This window comes from Sander lucioperca, chromosome 13 (assembly GCF_008315115.2).
Source record: "Sander lucioperca isolate FBNREF2018 chromosome 13, SLUC_FBN_1.2, whole genome shotgun sequence".
NCBI lineage: Eukaryota > Metazoa > Chordata > Actinopteri > Perciformes > Percidae > Sander > Sander lucioperca.
In genome coordinates this window covers 7,662,501-7,683,992 of record NC_050185.1, presented here as the reverse complement: position 1 = coordinate 7,683,992, position 21,492 = coordinate 7,662,501, and the positions used below count along the sequence as shown (strand labels likewise).

At 40.7% G+C, this 21,492-nt stretch overlaps 1 protein-coding gene across 4 annotated transcripts in view; it reads left to right on the top strand.

Moving 5' to 3' along the window:
- The window catches only part of abr (ABR activator of RhoGEF and GTPase), a 144,823-nt gene that overhangs the window by 53,300 nt on the left and 70,031 nt on the right, over window positions 1–21,492 (top strand). For 3 of the 4 annotated variants that reach the window (XM_031310734.2, XM_031310737.2, XM_031310736.2), the window contains exons 2-5: window positions 1,908–2,089; window positions 12,315–12,413; window positions 14,651–14,836; window positions 21,077–21,184. In XM_031310734.2, coding sequence (XP_031166594.1) covers window positions 1,908–2,089; window positions 12,315–12,413; window positions 14,651–14,836; window positions 21,077–21,184 — 575 coding nt within the window. Of the gene's footprint in view, window positions 1–1,907; window positions 2,090–7,764; window positions 8,015–12,314; window positions 12,414–14,650; window positions 14,837–21,076; window positions 21,185–21,492 lie in introns of those variants that run through there. The other variant, XM_031310738.2, reaches the window with a different exon arrangement.

Here is a 21,492-nt window from a genome sequence, read left to right as displayed (position 1 = left end):
CCCCTTACCCTAATCTTAACCATCACAACTTAATGCCTAACCTTAACCCTTACCCTCACCCTAACCTATATACCCATAACTTAATTCTAACCCTAATCCTAAAACCAAGTCTTAACCCTCAAACAGCCCTTTAAAGTTGTGGGTGTCCGGACCCCACAAGTATACTGTATTCCTGGTTTTTGGACCCCATGAATATAGTTAAACAAGAACACACACACACACACACACACACACACACACACACACACACACACACACACACACACACACACACACACACACACACACACACACACACACACACACAGATTTGAACACATGATCTAACCTCAGTGTTTAAACCCCCTTCCCTACCTTTATGTCTCATGTTTTGTCAGCGCTTCAGCACACTGTCACTGTTTTCTGTGCGCGCTTCACTAAGTCAGTTAAGACCCAAGTGCACCATTTGTCTGCTATCTGCCTAACAGCTACAAATAAGCCATATGTTAGCTGTGACTCTCCACGGTCCACATACACACTCACATGCACCTAACAGATGGAGGGAATTTTTTGATTGGCAGGTGGGCGGGCCAGCGACTGCGGGGTTACGGTGCGTGTCAGAAGGTGACAGACGGCACTGTCTAGGCACCCATCATCAACATTAGCTTGATGGTGTGTGTCGTCCCAGTCGGGATTGACCCCTGCTATTATTTTTCAATTAGTTCTTGTTTGTGGCTCTTAAGAGCGCACAAACACACTTGCACCCTCTCAAGCACGTTTATGTCTGTACAATGGTGGATTCCCACACATTTGTACTATAAAGTGGTGGTTGAATTTAGCGTAGGCTGTATGGAGTCACAACCACAACATTCAGCTTTTTACACCACCCCACTGCTGTATGGCTTTTTTGGTAATAGTTACACAAGCTTTGGTGCATGTACTTCTCCTAGTTTAAGCTCATAAGCAGACCCCAACTGATTTTTTTTTTTTTTTTTCTACCAGGGTAAAGAATGAACATCCTGGACAATCTATTATTATTGTGTAAGCATAAGCAAACATCTCTGTTATTTTTCTGTTTGCACTTTTTACTTACTTACAGTACATTAATAAATAGTATATGAGCTTCAGCCTTGTTTTTACCATCCCTGAGACACCTGTCCTCTCTACTACTAAGACATCAGATATAAAAGGTTTCAACCAAACATTCTTCATGTCTCACACAGGCTTTTTATATCTCCCCGTGCCTTTTTGTTATTCCACTGTTCCTCAGCCGTGTTCTTTTGAAGGCAGGGCAGGAGTTGTTTCTGAGTCAGCGTTCCACTGGAGCTGTCACTGTTACTAAGGCCTGAACGCCAGCGTCGTCACTGGACATGAATCTCCACCTCAATACTGACACTAAGCCTAATATATAAAACCTAAAGACTGTGATACATAGAAACAAAATGAAACTTAAATGAAGAGAGTTACATAGAGTTTGCTGCTTTGTAGCATCCTCAGCACGGGTAGATTACATGTCCATCTTTAATAATTCTATATAGTTTGGCCCTGAAACCTGTTTCATGCTGTTGTTGGCATGTTTTCAGCTTGTTGATGCTATTGAGCCTTAAACAAACTTCAACAGTCCACTGTTATTCTGTGTAGTCCCATCTTTATTATTCTCTTAACTATTACAAATCCACATGCCCTCTGCATTTATAAAATGTCTCCAGAAATGTCAACGTTTGTTTCACCCATTCTTTGTGTTTTTGTGTAGTGCCAGAATAAGTGGTGGGTAACAGGAGAATTCAATGCTTGCAAACGGCATTGAGGAAGTACGAGGTTGTTCTCACTGAGTCATAGATGTGAGCCGCTGGAGCCCAGCGATGGCCTTGTTCTCTGTGGTGAAATGCTAATCAGCATCTCTCCCTCCCTGTCGCGCTGTCCTCCAGACTTTAACTACAACACAGATGGCTACGAGGGGGACGGAGCGGAGGACGGCAAGTCTCAGGATGGCTCGGAGACGCTGCCATATATAGATGAATCGCCCACCATGTCGCCCCAGCTGTGCACGCCCCAAGGGCCCGACGGAGAAATGGTCTCCCCCACGCCACCAGAGGGCCTGCTGGCAGGGGTAAGAGAAGCACACACACACACACACACACACACACACACACACACACACACACACACACACACACACTGACAAAACTCCACATGTAGTAGTGTAAACACTGCATTTTAAAATAGCATAACCAAAACATGCTTTTAAGGTATTGGATTGAATTCCGGGGAACTTTATTACCTATTGATTCATTGGTCAGCGTTATGCTGTTGTTAACTGGTAATGCAGCTGTGATTAGCAACGTGAGAATTGCCTGTTTTTACAGTATGCAAAGACATTTTTTCTAAAGTCAAATTATTCCTGCATAACATTTCAAATTAATCTTCTCAACGGTAATTTCACAAAAATTTTTCAAGTCTATCTTAATCGAGACTCATCACATTATGTACAGCCTGACATTACGTCATCCTGTTAGGAGTATATTACAGTTAAAGCGGACGTGTCATCAGCCAGTATTTCTCCTTGTTGTCAGCAGGAGGAGGAGTAGGTTTCTTCCTGAAGTTAGCCGGCGGATCTAGACCCTGTGTAATTGTTAGCGATTAGCCACAATAGCCGGTCTGCCTGCAGCACACTGCAGGTAGCGCATATACAGCAGCAGGAGATGACCACTGACCCAGATGGGGTTTGATGCCACCAGCATCAATGACGCTGTGTGAATGCAGAATACATTCCAGGACCGTGTTCATTCACAAAGGTGTAGTTGTCAACTGTCAATCAGTCAGCGTTCAGCGATGTGGTGCGTTTTTTTTCTTTGTATTTTTCAGTTTATTACTGTTCACCTGCAGTGCATGATTTAGAAATAAGAGATTGTAGGTGGCACTCTATACTTTGTTTATTCAGTCACAGTGGCTATCACTGTGCATGTGAAGAAGAAAACCAATGCCTCCTCTGTGTACTCCAAATAAACAAATATGCTGCAGGAAATATAAAACTACCTGTTTCCTTTGGATTTTCCCAGTTAAGTCCAACCTAGTCTTGCTTTGCCAGACCCTCCTCCAAAGCGCGCTGAAGGAGGGTCTGGCTACTCCACATAGCATTCGGGGATGGGAGAAAAACGTGCTGTGGTTTAATGGCATTTCTTTAAAGTGCTCATATTATGCTTTTTGGCCTTTTCCCTTTCCTTTTATTGTGTTATACTGTATATCTCTTTTGTGCATGTAATAGGCTTCCAAAGTGAAAAAGCCCAAAGTCCACCCCAAAGGGACTTACCATCTCCAACAGAAAACACTGTTCACAAACTGCTCCAAACAGCTCTATTGTAGTCCAGCCTTTACTTCTGTGACGAACGTCACTTTGTAACACACGTTATAATGCTCTCCTAGCTGCTAGCATGGCGCGCCCTCATACTCTGCTTCTGACTGGCTAGTAGTCCTTACCTAGCTACTGCACATGTGCGACTCCCAGCAAAGATGGAATAGAAGTGAGATGCCTCACTCTGTAGCTAAAACAGAGAGCTCAACACAGAGCTCAGTACACTTTAAAGCAATCAGAATCGTCATGCGCAGCGCTAAACTCCGCACAGAGCCGCTGCTAAATAGTCGTGCGAGAGAAAACTCAGATTGGACAGATAGTCTAGCTAGCTGTCTGGATTTACCCTGCAGAGATCTGAGGAGCAGTTAACCATAGTCCTCATGAATCCACCGAATTTAAAGTGCTCATATTATGCTCATTTTCAGGTTCATAATTGTATTTGAGGTTATATCAGAATAGGTTTACATGGTTTAATTTTCAAAAAAACACCATATATTTGTTGTACTGCACATTGCTGCAGCTCCTCTTTTCACCCTGTGTGTTGAGCTCTCTGTTTTAGCTACAGAGTGAGGCATCTCACTTCTGTTCCATTTTTGTTAGGAGTCGCACATGCGCAGTAGCTAGGTAACGACTACTAGCTAGTCAGAAAGCAGAGTATGAGGGCGTGCCACACTAGCAGCTAGGCGAGCAATAGGCTCGTTCGAGATGAGCCAGGTCTGCGCAGAATCGATCACTGGCGATCGCCGCCCAATGCATGCCCCATTAGATTTGTGTTCGACTTGATCCCGACTTGCTCTGACGTCATGCACACATGAGCAACGATAACCTCACGAGATCAAGGCGGCCGCAGGTTTGAAACGCAGGCAGCGCAGTTGCTTTTCACCGACTGCAAGACCCAGGCGGACCCAGGGCATGCTGGGAAACGCCTGCCTCATGGCTGATCTAACAGCTGATTGGTTCAGAATCGACTCAACATGATGACGTTTTATATAAACTTTTTATTGTTTTTGAATTGGAGGGATTTTAACTGCTATTTGTATGATTTAAAGGCTTATTCTGTACAGAACACGTGTGGCTGATAGTTATGTTTAGAAGAGAGACTAAATCTGTTCAGATTACGGATCACCTACAGTCTGTTGTTAATTAAAATCAGCAACAGATTGCATGTAGAGCATTTTGACAACTACTCTGTCATAATAAAAACAACTGGAGACTGTATACAAGCTGATATATGGGTCTGATAACATTTCATTGAATCGGAATCAGACGTAACAGGATGTGAGTGTTTCTGTGACTTCCTGTTCAGTTCCTTTTGGAGTGGACTTTGGGCTTTTTCACTTTGTAAACCTAAAATGTGCACCAAAAAGATATATAACACAATAAAGGAAAGGGAAAAAGCCAAAAGCATAATATGAGCACTTTAATATTCCAACACAAAGAAAGCAGAAGGAAACACAGAAAATACATGCATCCGGAATTTCCTGCAGAAACGGAGCAATCCCAGAAGTGGAACGCGAAGGATGTAGACGAAGTCCAACCAGACACCAGGCATTTAGACAACTGATGCAAAAGCTTTAATGAAATGGGAATACACTGGGCCGTTGTCATTATACTCATTTCTGACAGAGAGTAGCAATATAGCACTTATATAAAAATACCAAAATGTTTTCTAAAAGTTCCGATCTGCATATTTCAGCACCCGTGGTCCTGATATTTACTCACTCCCTTGTTCATGTCAGTAGGTCAGGGTTAAGCAGGGCTCTTTTCATGCCTCGCAGCTGTTTGTGTGTATGTGTTTGTATGACTGTGACTTTTGTGTCTTGACTGTGTGGGTGCTTCAGCACCCAGGGAAGTTCGGCGGGAGTCACATTGACCCTGACCTGAACCGACCATTCCCACGCACACAGACACACACACACACACAGAGAGGCTAGCAGGATTCCATTTCACACATCTCAGTAGCTTTGACATGCAGCATTAAAAAGGATGAATGAAAACTACAACAACCCTGAGTGGTTGGTTGGCTCAGACTTTTGTTAGCAGATGAAAGAAAAACTGCTCACCTGCTCCCACTTGCTCTATTTGCTCTGTAAATCTGACTGCTCTCACCCATTGGCTCTTTTTTTAATTCCCTTTTCCAAGCAGCTCTATTATCACAGCATTATCATAGTAATGTAAATACACAGTGGCCTTGATCATTTACCTGCTTGTTATAGCAGCGATTTATAAATTATTAAGCTTATTGTTCTGTTGAATTCAATGTGAGTCACTCTGGGCTGGCGTCAGCTTGTGTAAGTGAAAATGTGTCTCCATCTAGTGGAAAGTTTGGGTATGAACAGACTGGATGAGACATTTTCACATGATGAAAAATGTGAAAGGAATGCTTGTTAATAGAGGCTTACTAGAATTGAGTACCATTAATGAGAAATAATATGTTCATTAACACAAACCACCTTAAAGAAATGTTGTGAAAGGGCTCAATTAAATCCTTTAGGTGTGTTCTTAACAATGAAATAAATTGGTCGCAAGAGGCACTTTGTGTTTAGAGCAAAACAACAACATTTGAACTGCAAACATTGACTTAATATATTTATATTGTTTACTTGGGTATATGTTAATGGTTAAAATGCCAAATGGGTTTGACCTCACAGGGTTTTTATCAGGGCAGAGATTCCTAAAACATTTTAATCCTTCCACCTTCAAGCAGCTGTCATTGCATGCATAGTGTTAATCTAGATAATCTAGATTTTCAGTTCTGATAGTGTATTCTGTATTTAGCCACCCACTCTGTCCTTTACACTGTAGGTCTCCTATCTCCGACACTTTAGAAGCAAATTGAGTCAGAGCGGTTCATAGTGCAGCTGGTTTGACGCAGCGAGAGATTGTTTGTGGAGGATTTATGTCAGACGCTGCAGCCTCGTGGACTCTAAAGGTCTTTCCACTGAAGTTGCCCTCTCCTCACCGCCTTGTTAAATCGGCCTTTCTTTCCACTGAGTCTGCCTTTCATCTGCTGACATGAGAGAGCCAACGCTGACACCTCCATGCCAAAATGCATACATTCAGCATAAGGAACGTGTTTGTAAATTCACGAGCATAAGAGTTAAATGAACTTCGAGAGGTTTTCGTTTGTAGTTTGGGATGCTTTAAAACTATAGTTTCTGTATGTCTGCATGTAGCTCCCTCCACTGTTGCTCTGAGGTTTCTCCTTTTTTCCCCTTCTTAAAATGGTTTTCCTCATTCGAATGGAGAGTCTAAGGATAGTTGTATGAGTCAAATTGTTAATTTTGGGTTGTATAAATATAATTGACTTGACTAGTTTTATGCTTTAGTTTTCTTTGTTTTCTTTTTATCCTCCTTGTTATATTTCTTCTTTTCCATTCAGCCTTTCTTTAGGTCTGACATTATTTTCTTCCCTTTGTCCTCTTTCTTATATGTTCCTTTCTCTGCCCATATGAATGGCTTGTAATTTTGGTGACTTAGAAATACAAGCCACAAGCATAAATGTATTACATTTATATATTTTCCCAACACTCTTCCAAGTCCTTGGCTTGTAAATGAAGTCTGACCTACATATCTAATATAGGCTAGGAGATTAGCAACCTGAAGAGCTAGCTGGATTTTGCAAGATTAGCTTTGCAGAACTGTCCCGCACAGATCTGAAGATCCAGACAGAGAGCCTAAAAAAAAAGGGGGGTAGGAAAATCTAGAGGGAGGCTGACAAAGTGGAGGATGTAAAGTGGCATCTTAGGGTCAGGAGCATGGTGAGAGATTGTGGCGAGTGAACTGTATTCATTAACAAATACACACAAAGCTATAGCTGAATCATCACTTCTGGATTGTCATTCACATTTTCACTTTCATTTCCTTTCTAGTAGTCATGGTTATTGATTTTTCTGAACAGCTTGTCTTGATGCACATCTTTTTTTTAACACCATTTTATATTTGAACCCCATGTTCTGTCGGTGCTAAACTGCTGTTACCCACTGAACTATGTGACCTGTAATTAGAATCAGCCGCACCAGCAGCATATTAGCTCGTCTCAGCTCCACATCTACGGCTTTTAGCAGATCAATAAAGAGACAATGGCCAGAGAGAAGGGGAGAAAACTCTAACACTCATGCAAGAAAGAGATAAACTGTGTGTTTGAGGAAGTGGCTTTAGCATGAAGATAACGGAAGAAAGAAATGAATAGAATGAAGCCGACTGAGTCTCCCAGTGAAGCACAGACAGAAAGGGTCTATGTAGTCATCAAGGAAGTGGCTGGAGAGCATTTGTTGTGAGGGGAGGGGCGGACGTAGAGGGAGGGCAGACCTCATCGACCGAGGTTGAACAGTGGCACACACACTCAAACACACACACATGGCGTACACACATACTCACACCAGGAAGCCCAGCAGAGGAAGGGGGTGGGGTTGTGTAGGCGGCGTCCTCTCTCTTTCTCTCTCGGTGTCCAGACGACTTACTCTGAAGGGAAAACACTGATGTGTCCAGGCAGGCCCTGAAGATAGGGAATCTCAGGCGGAAAAGAAAGAAAGAGAGAGAGAAAGAAAAAGAGTTATCATGGAGGAGGAGGAGGAGGTGCTGTGCTACTTGGACAGCGTGCTGCAGGAGGAGGAGGAAGATGTGTTTGAATATGGAGATGGGGAGCTGGATCCCATCACTCCGTTACATAGACAGTTCAAGGTGAGACAGCGGCTAGACAGCTGGATGCAGGGGATACACACACGCACACATAACACACACACACACACACACACACACACACACACGTATGTGACTAACCTGTCTTATTAGTGTTTTGGTGTGATGTGGCGTCACTGTGAGCTGCTACGTGTGCCTATGAGCCATCTGTGCTGCAAGAGTGTGTTATAAGAGTGTGTGTGTGACAGCCATTGGTGTGTCAGCGTGGCCCGATGAGGCAGCTACTCTGCAGCACATGTCTCCTCACTCAGCTGCTGTTTAAAGACGGCAGCTCTGTTTCTAATAGTAACTTCTCTCTCTGTGTGTGTGTGCATGTGTCTGTGTGTGTGTCTGTCTGTCTGTCTGTGTGTGTGTGTGTGTGTGTGCGCGCTCCTCCCAGTAGATTAATTGACAAGCAGTGCTGCCTGCGTTGTTGTTCCTGGTCACACTTGATATCAGCTCCTTTATCACACAGAATAAGAGCAGAGGGCACAATTTATAAAAAAAAAAAAAAAAAAAAAAAAGCATGTAGCTTTCTTCTGTATATAAAGCGTAACAGAGAAGTGCAAGCTCTGGACAGCAGGTTGCTCTGGAAAAATCCTTTCACCGCTCATGTATTTCTCATCTTGCCTGCTCGCCACACAGTAGCTCTTTGTACCGCAGAGGGAAAATATTCCCACTGTTGGAAAAAAACAGTTTTCCCCCTCCTTTCCTGTTTTTTTTTTTTCATCTTGCTGTGACATGTTTGTCACTAAAGGAGTAAGCTTTACACGTCACCAACAGATACTTTTGTAAACTACTGTTTACTTTGACAATAAAATGCATTTGTTTAGTCAAGGGCCAAGCAAGGATCTGGCATCTTAGACTTTTAAAAAGTTAAGAAATATTGTTAGAGAAGCTCTCGGATGTAATTGCAATAAATAAAATACAATGACATTTATAAAAAAAAAAAAAACAGTGAAGCTCTCGAATGTAATTGCAATAAATAAAATACAATGACATTTATAAAAAAAAAAAACAGTGTCTGAAGATGTGGACACATGATTTGCTGTGCTTAAAATAAATGGTGAGCTGCAGCAGTACTTATATCAAAGAAGCATCTAAGATAACTCATTTCTAGTGCTGCTTTTCTTTTGATATTTAGTCAGAAAGAACATTTTGTTTCTGTTTCTTTCAAGGAATACAGCAGTGAAACAGGCTCAGAGGCTCTGTCTTATAGGCTTAAACCCTGCTCAGTACATGTGCTGTTGAATTCCTTCATGAACTTACTGAGGTGATTGTGAACGCAGCTTGATAGATGAATGACGTTCCTCATTGGAAACTTTCCACAATTTATTTAAAAGAGACATGATCTACCCTCTTGAATGATCTATTCGGATTACAACTCACCAAGACCCCAGCTCTGTGTATTATGGGTCTGCGCTCAAACAATAACACTCTGACCGAAAGACAAAGACTATGGATACATCTGGCTACTACAACAGGATGTAGAATAATTCTGAGGCACTGGAAGTCATCTACTCTGTGCTGTTTTAGGGAATGGACTGAACAAATGACAAGAATGGCTACATATGAGCGAGTCACTTACAGAGTAATGGGGAGAGAGGATATCTTTAATCAAGTCTGGGGCTCCTTCCTGATGGCAATAGAGGGGTTGTCTGTCTGAATATAAGGCACCGGTTCTGATCCAATCCAATATAGCGTTTGACTGGTAGAATAATGTAATGTAATGTAAGGCACATGATGTTGTTGTTTTCTTTTTTTTCTTTTCTTCTTTCTGTATTCTTAAAACGGGACAGTGGATGATATAGATGTCTTGTTAGTTGTGATGGTGACATAGGTTGTACTGTCTGTCAAAAATATTAATAAAAAAAAAAATAAAGAGACATGATCTATGGAAATCACTCCTGGATCTCTTTTTCTGATTCACTTTAGATTGTCACTTGTTACTTGAGAGAACCAATCACAGGGAGATTAAGCATTGGCATTCAGTGGGGTGCATGGATGTTGATGAACAAGTGTGCACAGGTAACATTTTAGAGTTATCACAGATTTTGAATGTGTGACCTGCATTCATCGAAACTACTGCATGTTGTGTATTTTGCAGGTAAATATCTTTAAACTGGGATGAAGTAATACTTTCTGCTAAATCTCTGCTTTTCTCCAGCAAACAAATTCCTAATAATCCTGTTATTGAGAAATGTAAAGTATGTATTGTGCACATACTGTATACCTGCAGTCTTGAGGGATAACATCAGTGTCAGAAGGTGGACGTTATAGGGTTAAAACCATAAGGTCATGGCTCCTTCTTTCTCTTATCGGGCAAGGCTGGTGTGCTGATATCATTGTAAGGATCTGGTTGTGTTAATAATTAATCTTCCGTTTCTGCTCTCATGGCTGTTCTTTGCCCTCCCTTAAAGTACATATAACGCTTCAACGTCACTTTTACAACTCACACTTTATTGGATTTTGTCTCTGTGCATGGACGTGTGTCTGTTGAGCAGCGATACAGTGTGAATGACAGCCTGAACAGCTGTTGACTTACTGTTGAGCTACATGCAGTTTATTATGGAGGAATATTTATATGAGGATTGCTTGTGTAGCTTTCACACCTTTTTTAAACATTTTTAATATGCTTTATACATACAGTGGCCTGACCCTGACTTGTTTAGCTCATATTAACACCACTGTGGATTTTTGCCGCTTACAGTATAGTGTGAATCATGCGGCGAGCATTAATATATCATTGTTATAAGCAGGGTTTTTCCTGGCTCAGGATGCCTTTGGGGGGGGGGGGAAGACTACACACTGCAGTTAGCATGATCGGTCTGCATACAGTAAATGAGTGTGTGTTACCTTATTTGACAGAAATCTATACGCATTTTCCTGTTATTTCTGACAATTTATTTATTATGCTTGAGTAAATAAAACCCCAATTCAACAAAACTGGTTAAAAAAAATTATATTAATATTTAAATAAATCACCGGGAGAGTCCGGTACAGCCCGACTCTGGAGATAAAACTGAGATTAGCTCTCTTATTCAAGTTTATGCTCCGCTTGTTCAACAGTTGTTTGGTAAACTGCTCTTAAACACATTCAGAGAGGATTTGAATGGCTGTGTTTAATCTCATTCTTGTCAGTTTGGTGCTGTTCATGTTCTGACATGAAATGAAGATAGAATTAATTTTGTCATTTATTTCAATCACTTCGGTATGCACTTCCAACACATGATACAATTTGCAAAAACAATGTACACATCCCATGATCAAAAAAGAGCAGAGAGAAGAACAATCTTAGTTCAGCTCCTTCTCTAAATAAGTAACAAGGATGGTCTACCATAGATGATCTGCCCATACTCTCAAGAGCCTTTTAAAGCACATGTACGCACATCAAAATACACACAAATATTAAACATAAACTCATTCAGTTCATATCGTCCGACTATTTGGTCTCTATACATTCTCTTAAATTGAATAGTAGTAACATTTGAAGTTATTTGCCAGAGAATTCCACGATTTGACTCCACTCACTAAAACTCGCATCTGCTTTAATACATATTACTGTTCAATAGTACGTGAAAACAGAGTTTTATAACATAAGAACAACATTTGAAGTGCCTTCTAATCCAGTATGTACTTTGCTTTGTTTAGGACTGCAATACTGTTGGACTTTACTGTGTATTAACCAATGAGGTTTATGGTCTGTAGTTACAACCAGAGTAGATGAGTTAGAGACATGCACGTCACGTAGATTGGATAGCGATAAAATGCCAAAAGATGTAAATTGAAGTAAGTCTGACTTGTTCATCTCATCCAATCTAGTATGTTTCACTGATTCCTGCCCAATGCATGATGGGATAATGTAGAACATCAACAGCAAGACAGTCAAGCATTTCACCTCAGTTTAACCTTTCTAGTTCACTTCACTGCTTGCAGCTAGATTTCTCACTTTCCCCCTTTTTAAGCATTGAGAATTCTCACTCAAACTGGTGTTTGGTAATTGTTAGGATAAAAGGATTAGTGTGTCTTGTGTTCTCGCTCCGTGTTTCTCAAACACGATTAGGGAGGTGACTTCCCTGGTATTGAAGTCAAAATGCAACGACTGCCTGGAAGTACTAGGAGTAGGACTTTCCCACAGAGGAAGCATTAACATTTCCAGATTCCCTGCTGCTCATTCCTGCACACGTTGGATGTGTATGTGTATTAATCTCATGTTTACCTGATGTGGTAACTGCAGTGGCATCGTGCGTGCGTGCGTGCGTGCATGCATAATGTATAACTACATGTCTGTTTTATCCTGCAGGGAGACATAGAAAAAGGACTGGAGATGAAGAAGCTGGTGCTGTCAGGTTTCTTGGCCAGCGAGGAGATCTACATTAACCAGCTGGAGGCACTGCTACTGGTGAGACATTCACACACACACGCACACACACGCACACACACACACACACACACACACACACACACACACACACACACACACACACACACACACACACACACACACACACACACACACACTAGACCGTCTGTGTGAATAATACAGCTGGAGTGAAGTAGAGCTGGGCGATATGGAGAAAATCAAATATCACGGTATTTTTGACCAAATACCTCAATATCGATATTTTCGATACTGTAGGCTTGACGATTGGTGCTTTCACAAAATATTTGCCCAATTAGATTTGTGATTAATAATCATCAGTAATGTGGATATATTGACTAGGTGGGTAAAGGCATATAGTAGAACAGTTAGTATAGAACAGTCTGGTAAGTTCAGAAAATCACATCACTTTACTGTAAACAGCCTGTAAAACCAGGAAAAAACAACACTTGTGTCATATTACGGTGTCCCAAATTTAAGACGATATCTAGCCTAATATATTGATACAATATTGATATATGCCCAGCCCTAGGGTGAAGATAATTTGACTTTCTGACACTCATAGACATTCACTTGTTGTTTGGGAAAAACAGCATGTTGAGGCTCATGTTGTAGTGCTGCTGCTGTGTGATTTGGTGCAGGTCCGTGTGAACTGTCAGAGCTCTATTAGTGGTTAATGGTCTCACTGAAACCAGGACCACAGTCACAGCCCTTTCCTGCAACGCTTAACATGAAATGAACATGCTTCCCTGTACTAAGTCAGCGTGTCATTTCCTGCCGCTCTCAGCCACATGCCGCAGTTTGACCAACATGATGTCAGTTTGACATCAAACTGTAAATTCGTTTTATGGATAGTCACACAACAGTTATAGTACAAAACCTCTGCCGCTACAGCACAGAAAGCTGTAGTTAGTAGTCAGTCAATGAGGCAAACAAAAGATTGCAGTAATATGGTCAGTCTCTCAGTTCCTTCTCTTTCAACCCTGAAGTGATGACACAACAAGATATATTTTCAAGCAATAAAGAGTTTGTTCCTGTCCTCCTCCACTTTCAAATTGAGATCATTTCTAACACACACTGTGATCACACTTTTTGTTGTTGTTACTTTGTTGCATTTAAAAAAAAATATTTGGCAGGTTTTAGTTAACGCCACCAAATTAAAGCCAAGCCAGAACTTTTGATCAAAAGTACCTCATGTGTTAGATTGGGTTTTGGTAGTCTCACATTGCCAGACCTATCTCCAGGGTTAGGGTTAGGGTAACCCTATCTCACAGCAAGGACAAGTCCATCGTCTTTAACCTGTTGGTTCAAACGCCTAGAAGCCACCTCACTGTGCTTCAGAGACAAAGACCCACCTTTACATTGTGGTTACAAACCTGTGTTAAAAAGCCAAAGTAAAGTAATAGAACTGGTTCAAGATTTAGATTAGGCATTTAGATTTGCTTATACTGTACAGATAGCTTATTTTTTGTAACTATTTAGATATTGACTTCCCATATTTAAATCTATAGCAGTACATTGTTTGTGAATACATTTAAAAAAAGTATGATTTCTTACAACTCTGTAAATTGGCCCATGTGTCTTAACATGTAATGTAACATGGAAAGATAAATGGAGATGCAAATCCATTCATCTGACTGACACTGTTGTTAAAACCTGCTGAGGGCTGTTCAGCTTTGCCTTTATACAACCACTGCAATGAACGCGAGACTGACTCACCATCAGCCCGAGAGAATGTTTGTTCCCGTGACGTGAAAGCGTTTCTGTTATCACTTTAATTCAGTGTCCCCCTCTCCCACGTCCACTCCACTCATATCTATGATTAACTGAGTTTGCGTACAATCTGACCAATTAACTGCCTTCAATTGTACTTGCTTTAATTTAATTGTACTTGCTGGGTGTCAAAAACCTTCAATACCAGTACCGATACCGGTTCCTAAATGAGTCATTTTATCAACAAAAAAAAAATTGCAACAGTGGTCTGTCCCTAAAAGTATCAAAGTTCGGTAACCAGCCCTAACTTCAACATATTCTATTGGAACTTTATCCCATTGTAAAATACTTTATATAACTCATAAAAACAAAACAAATACTTTTGTGAAGTTCATGAAGAAACATTACATTTTTTAAGGTTTTAGGTCTGATGTCTTGCTTTCCTGTTCTTCATGTTTTTACTTTTTGTAGTTGACCTTTGTAAAAGATAGATCCTTGCTTGTGTTCACTTAGTCTGTCCGTTCTCTCTGTCTCTGATTATCCAGCCCATGCGCCCTCTGAAAGCCACAGCCACAACCTCGCAGCCCGTCCTGACCATCCAGCAGGTAGAAACCATCTTCTACAAAATCCAGGACATTTTTGAGATCCACAAGGAGTTCTACGACGCCCTCTTACCCAACATCCAGCAGTGGGACGAGAAGGTCACCGTGGGACATTTGTTCCAGAAGTTGGTGAGTCTGACGCCTGCCCAGAAACTACAGTGTCTGCATCTTTTAATTTTCCCTCTCCATCATTTGCAGGGTGCAAGTAGGTGCAAGAGTGTTAAAGGGAGAATTGTCAGACACTATTTGTACTCTGTGAATCACTCTTCTAAATTACACTCGTGTGCGTAAATGTGTGCGTGCACACTCCCCCATGTCTGTGGACTAAGTGCATTAGCAGAAATGTTGCAGCCTCCGATCCATAACGGCATCATATTTGCGCTGGATTATGTTGCTTAAACAGGCGCTCTCGGTACATAATGTAACAACATCATTGTTATGTGTGTGCATGTGTCTGTTTATAGAATTAGCGAGGCTCCAGGCTCAGTTATTCCTCCCTCCGCGTTACATCATTATATTGTCAGATTTGCAGTGGATAATGCAATTTGAACAGGGCTTCTCGCCACATAACATACTATAAGAGCATGTGCATATGCAGTGTGTCTCTCAAAAACAAACTGTATACTGATACTAGGCTGATGCAATGTGCTGTAATAAAGACTTTCAGCTGAGATGCAAGAAACTGGACTTTTAGTAGGCAAAATAAATCCACACAGAAATCTAATCTATAAATGAATGTGCCCATTCAGTCATTGTAAAAAATGTTTAAACTTCAGTGGTCATTTTGACCAATTTGAATGTCCTTTGGTGCTGAGAGCAGTAGTGTAGCTGGTATGATGGAAGTAAATAAACCCTGTCACACTGTGTCCTGTTAGTTCACCCTGACTACGTCCCACTGTGGGCGGGAGGTAACAGAATATTGTGGTTTATAATTTTCCTGGACTGGAAACTAGACAGACAAGCAAACTCTATTCAGAAAAGTGGTAGTGAACTGCTGTAAGCCTCTTCTTCCTGACAGTAACAACAGGGTTTTGCTCTGCAGTCAGGAGCTCAGAATACCACAGAAGAAAGAGAACAAAACTATGATTTTAGTTTTATTTTCATATGCTCAGATACAGTATTATAGCCATAAACAAGGTTCATTTTCATTGGTTTCGAATTCTCTTTTTCCACCGCATTTTGTGATAGAATTTTAAAAGATAATGGGCAAAAATCTATATTACTTTACCTTGCATCATTCCACATCAATACATATCAACTGTCGTTGTGGATTTGATGTTAAATAAGTATTGAATTAGCCGACTGAAACACAAAAAAAAGACTCCTTTAGTTCCAACTTGTCTGACACTGATAGGCTTATGAGAGTTGTATATGCGGTTTTAGAAATCTCCCTTCAAATTGTATGACAATAACCAGATAAATGTGATTAACTGATGTGGGATCAGCGATTAAACATGTTCCGTATTCAGTGTGTGCCATGTTTTTGGATCTTAGCAGATGTGATTTATTCTCGCTAATGAGCTGTGAGTTAATCATGTCCCATTATGAGAGCTCCTGTGACATTTTGCCAAGTCATGAGTACATTGTTGTTTTGACTGAAGCACAAGAGTAAGTGTGATGCCATCTCAGACAAATACACTCTGTAGGTATTAACTGTAAGAAGTTGCTATTTATTCTAATGTAAAATGCTCGATGGTGTTTTAAGCCCCCAACGTCGACTTCAAGGCAGCACTGCGACAGTCGACTTCAAGGCACCTAACCCTAACCATTGCCTAATCCTAGTGTCTTCCAGGCAGCGCTGCCTGGAAGACGACGTTGGGGGCTTAAAACACCAAACACCGTAAAATGTCTGGCTCCACTGGCCTGTGATTCAGTGTTTGTTTTAGTGAGCTGGCAGCTTTGATTTAGAACCGGAAGAAGTTTAAAAATGTCACAGATTAAAATAGAGAGTTCATGTCTGTGCAGTGGACAATATCATAGCATACAGTAGACTGCAGGCCTGATCTGATTATCAACTTACACTTTTTAGACAAAGTCAAGGTGTCCTATTGTTTGTTATCATAAGGTTGAATGTAAAGCTGCATTTACATGCATCTGTTGTGTTCATTCACACCCCAGTGACTCAGCTACAGATTGTTTAACAGATGTAACAACTCGGCTGGAATAACTGTGTAAATTTCATGCCATCATTATGAGGAACCTGTCCTATTCTGATATGAAACGGGGCTCTCTGCCATGTTGACATCTTTCACTTTTGGTTTTCAACATCACACAAAGGATTTCAGGTACATTTTGACATCTTTAAAAAAAAAAACATGTCAGCCAGGGTTATTATTAGCAGTAACCCACTATGACTCAAAGAGTGCAACTTCCAAATATGCAGTGGGTATTCAAGACAACAGATTAAATAGTCTGAAGGTGAAGGCGATGAGGTTATAATAATACAATATTACTAACATAAATAAAGCACAAGAAACTGTTGAAACAGACTTCCCTTTAGCAGTGTTTCTCACTTTAGCACTCAATGAACTAGCATCTGGTTTGAGACTAGCTAAGCTAGCTAGCTGGTGGCGGAGTGGCTAGCTACAAGAAAAAACTGAATCTTTAACTACTAGCTACTGCAGATTGTCCAGTACTTAACTCCTATGTGTTTACAACAAGACAGTTAGGTGACCAAGGAGACTAGGGTTAGCTAGCTAACATCTTATCACAAAACTGACCAGCCGTAGTGGCAAAATAATAACTTACCAGTCACAACACCACAGAAATGATCAGTGTATGTTTAAAAGCACACTTTTAATATGTTTTTGGTACCTATTGAAAAGTCTCCATAGCACGAGGGTTGAAAACTTTCAAGTACCGAAAGTTAGCATTGAATGTCTGGTCAGATTCTTAAACTTGTCACTTATTCTTTGTGGTGATATTTCCTTTTTTTAAATCATAATTTTGTTAATTTTGGACTGTGTTCTATGTAACTAGTTTTTTGGTTTTGTACAGCTTTGAAATGTGTTAGCAACTCAGGGAGATTGATTGAGCTTATATTTAGTAGCAGAGAAAATGAACAGAGCTCTCATTTAGATTCTCGCCCCCCTCCTCTCTGTGGACCCCAGGAGTCGCACCACCATATAACACCTATTAGTGTAGTCATCAGCTCCCATCTGTGCTCCGTATATGTACGTACATGATCATGTCATGTGGCAGCTAAACATTTAGTCAGAGTTGCAGTGTGAGAGGACAGATGGCAGTGTAATTATCTGGTCTATTCCCTACTGCTCCTTGACAGCAGCATGGAGGCCACTGAAGCAACACAGAGGGACAGAGTTACAGAAAGCAGACAGAAAAGGGATAAAAGCCAGCCACGGTTTCAACTTTTCTCACCTTTTTCAGATAAGAGTACTGTAGGGCTCAGCTGCAGCCCGTGACTGCCAGGATCGCATTTGACAGTCCCTGGAGGTATTCCAGGGACTTTGATAATTTGGTAAGTGGGAAGGGTTTAATCTTGCAGCAGCCATGGCTCTGAAGAGCTCTTGGCCTGATAAAAATTAATTTTAAACACATTTCTTAACAAATGTTAGCATGCTAACACACATTGTCATTGTATACATGTTGGCTTGCCTCTGTGTGGCTTTATACAGCCACACAGAGATGCTAGCATGCCTGCCGAATCTTAGTCTTCAGGACCCAATCATCTGCTCTTTAGTCTAGTACTGGATTGTTGTATGTTATTTAGGATAAAATTATGAGGAGGGGATGTCAGAATGCATGATATTCACTTAAGCTTATTTTGGTTCAGGTTTATTTTACTTTAAGATTTGAATTTATTTATGAATTATGCTGTGGCCAGACAGAGATGCTAGTTTTGATTGAGTATTTGTAGTGAAATATCCTTGGTTTGATTGTCCTCTGCAGTCGTTAGTCACATGAGTGTGCACTATTGACTGAAGTTTGAGTGTGAAAGATCAAGAGGGAACCATGTTTATTGGCAACAGGAGGAACTGTGGCTCATTGTAGACCACAGAGTGCTGCACGTACAGCATTTGATGCAATTGATGATAAACTGGGATTTCACTCTGCAAGTTAATTGCCGTATTTTCCGGACTATAAGTCGCTCCGGAGTATAAGTCGTATCAGTCAAAAAGAGGAAAAAAACATACATAAGTCGCACTGGACTATAAGTCACAATTATTTAGAAATTTATTTCACAAAATCCAAGACCAAGAACAGAACTCAACTATTCAACTAAACAATAGCACACAGAACAATAGGCTGAATAGGTGTCCAGTATGTTAACGTAATACATTAACAGTTATTCAACTCTACATTAGCATAAAGAACATACCTGGGAGGCTGAATAGGCTAAATTAACATAACAAGCCAGCGAGTCCAACAAGCAAGTTACCGGTAAGCAAGTTCACCAAGCTCACGATCTCATTCCACATCACTGAATCCATTGAACTCTTCATTCTCGGTTCCTTGGTTCATATCAGTCAGTATGAATTAACATTTAAAAACTTGTTAAATTATATATATTTGGATATATAAGTCACACCTTACTATAAGTCGCAGGACCAGCCAAACTATGAAAAAAAGTGTGACTTATAGTCTGGAAAATACGGTAGCTGCTGTAGTTAAGCAGAATACAGATGCTGCTAATTGCTAAATATTCATCATGCGGATGCCAGCTAGACTCTTTTTATACAAGTGTTGAGTAGTTGGCTGCATTCAGTCTTTCACTATGTAGCAATTATACATATTATTGCTGTTTGTCTTTATTCATAACCATATTATAACCATATGACTAGTGCTTAAACAGAGTAAAGCATCCTCTAAAATAGCATCTAAACAAAAATCAAACTGTGTGCTGTGTGTTGCATTCATAGCTGTAGAATCCTGCAAAAGATATTGTCAGAAACATGGTTTGCCAGCAGCATTCTGCGGTCCAACATGTCAGTGAAGATGTAAGTTATTTACAGACATTTTTATCTCCCAGAATGTGTCTATTTCTAGTCAAGACTCTAGATCCCCCTCTCTCTCTTTCTGTTTCATAACCTCCCTCCTGTTTTTTTCCCCTCTTCATCTTCTCCTTCCACTCTCAAACACAAGATGTTGTTTTCCGCCACTTTGACCTGGGATCTTGTTGTTTGAAGTGTAGGCGCTATGCTCGGAGCGTTGCTCAAAGTCCTGCGTCGCAGTGACGGACGGAGCTGGAGAGGTTTCATCCTGGTCGCAGCGTGTCCAAGCAACATGATGAACTGATGAAAATACCATGATCACGTCTTTAGGTTTGGTTTGTACCTCCCAGCAAAAAGTCAAAAATCTCTATCTTTGAAAGTGATCACGCATGGTGGTTTCTCTCTTCCATTCAAGGTTTTGGTTTGACATGACGGAAGTCTCCAGTTATGATTAGATGATATACAAACAGTGACACTTGTTTGTCTGTGTTAGTCTATATGCGGCTAAATGTTTTTGTCAGTATTATGCTAAAACGACTTTATCACAAAATAACTGTTGGATATTTGTTTTATTTTCTCGATCATGTGTTCCTATGAAGAATGTATTAATCTACAACATCTTCTTTTAAGTGTCATATGAGGCCGGATGGTTCCTTCATGTGTCCTCTCCTGTGCCCAACTCTCCACTTCACACTGTGAGGGGAAGTGGAAGGAGAGGAAATGAAAATAGGAGGAGGGAGGGGGTTCAGGAACAAGAGTAACAAGTCGTACTCATTCACTCTATTCAGCTGAATCCAATCTTGTTGCTTTAATAGGGTGCAGTCAGCTCTTAAGCCTAGCTGTTTTGGCATAGCTGTAGCAGGATGCATATTCATGCACTGCAGCTCTGCAGCTTGTGTTACAATGCACATACAGGGCAGCAGCGAGAGAGGGGCTGTTAATGAAAGGGGCGAGGTAAAAGAAAGTGAAATCTGTTTCAATCAGTTAGGACGGCACAGAGCCACCAGTGTAGTGGCATTATGGGGGAATTTCATGTATGCTGATAGAGCAAAAGAGGGACTGCAGTTTTGAAGCCTCCAATTCAGGCAACATTCTGATGGGAATATAAATTAATTCATCTGCCAGAGCTGTATATGCATTTATTATAATGGTGTGACAGTATGTATGTAAGTGATATTTGAATGCAAGTTGTACTCACTTCACAGGATTTTGGTTTACTGCCATAACAGACTTGTTTTGTGTTGTAATGGTAAATATATTTAGTATATGTATTGGACAGTAAACCAGTTGCTCATTGGTTCTGAATTGTCTTTTAAACAATTCACACCAAATAGAAGAGAGGTTGATGCCACTGTCACTGTCTCACACCAGCTTGTTTCTTCTGTACCTTAATGTCTCTTATTCTCTCTCTTTACAGGCTAGCCAGCTGGGAGTGTACAAGGCCTTTGTGGACAACTACAAGGTGGCACTAGAGACGGCAGAGAAATGCAGCCAGGCCAACGGTCAGTTCCAGAAGATATCTGAGGTAAGTTCATCCTCCAAACATGATCAGAGACTCAAGGAGCGGTTGGAAGGATGTAAGGAAGACATGTCTGAATAGCAACTATGTAGCATTCAATTCTGGGCTTTTGTTTCTTTTCGTAATATGAGGATTTGGTGTCATTTTGTCACGTATTCAAAGTTGCTGTATGTTGCATTTTTTAGACATACTGTAATTACGATAAACACAATAAATTGCTTAGACAAATGCTTAAAAAGCTTATAGGGGGGAAAATCTGTAACTGTATATTTAGGTTTACTCCCATGTCATATTACTAAGTGAATTAAACAATA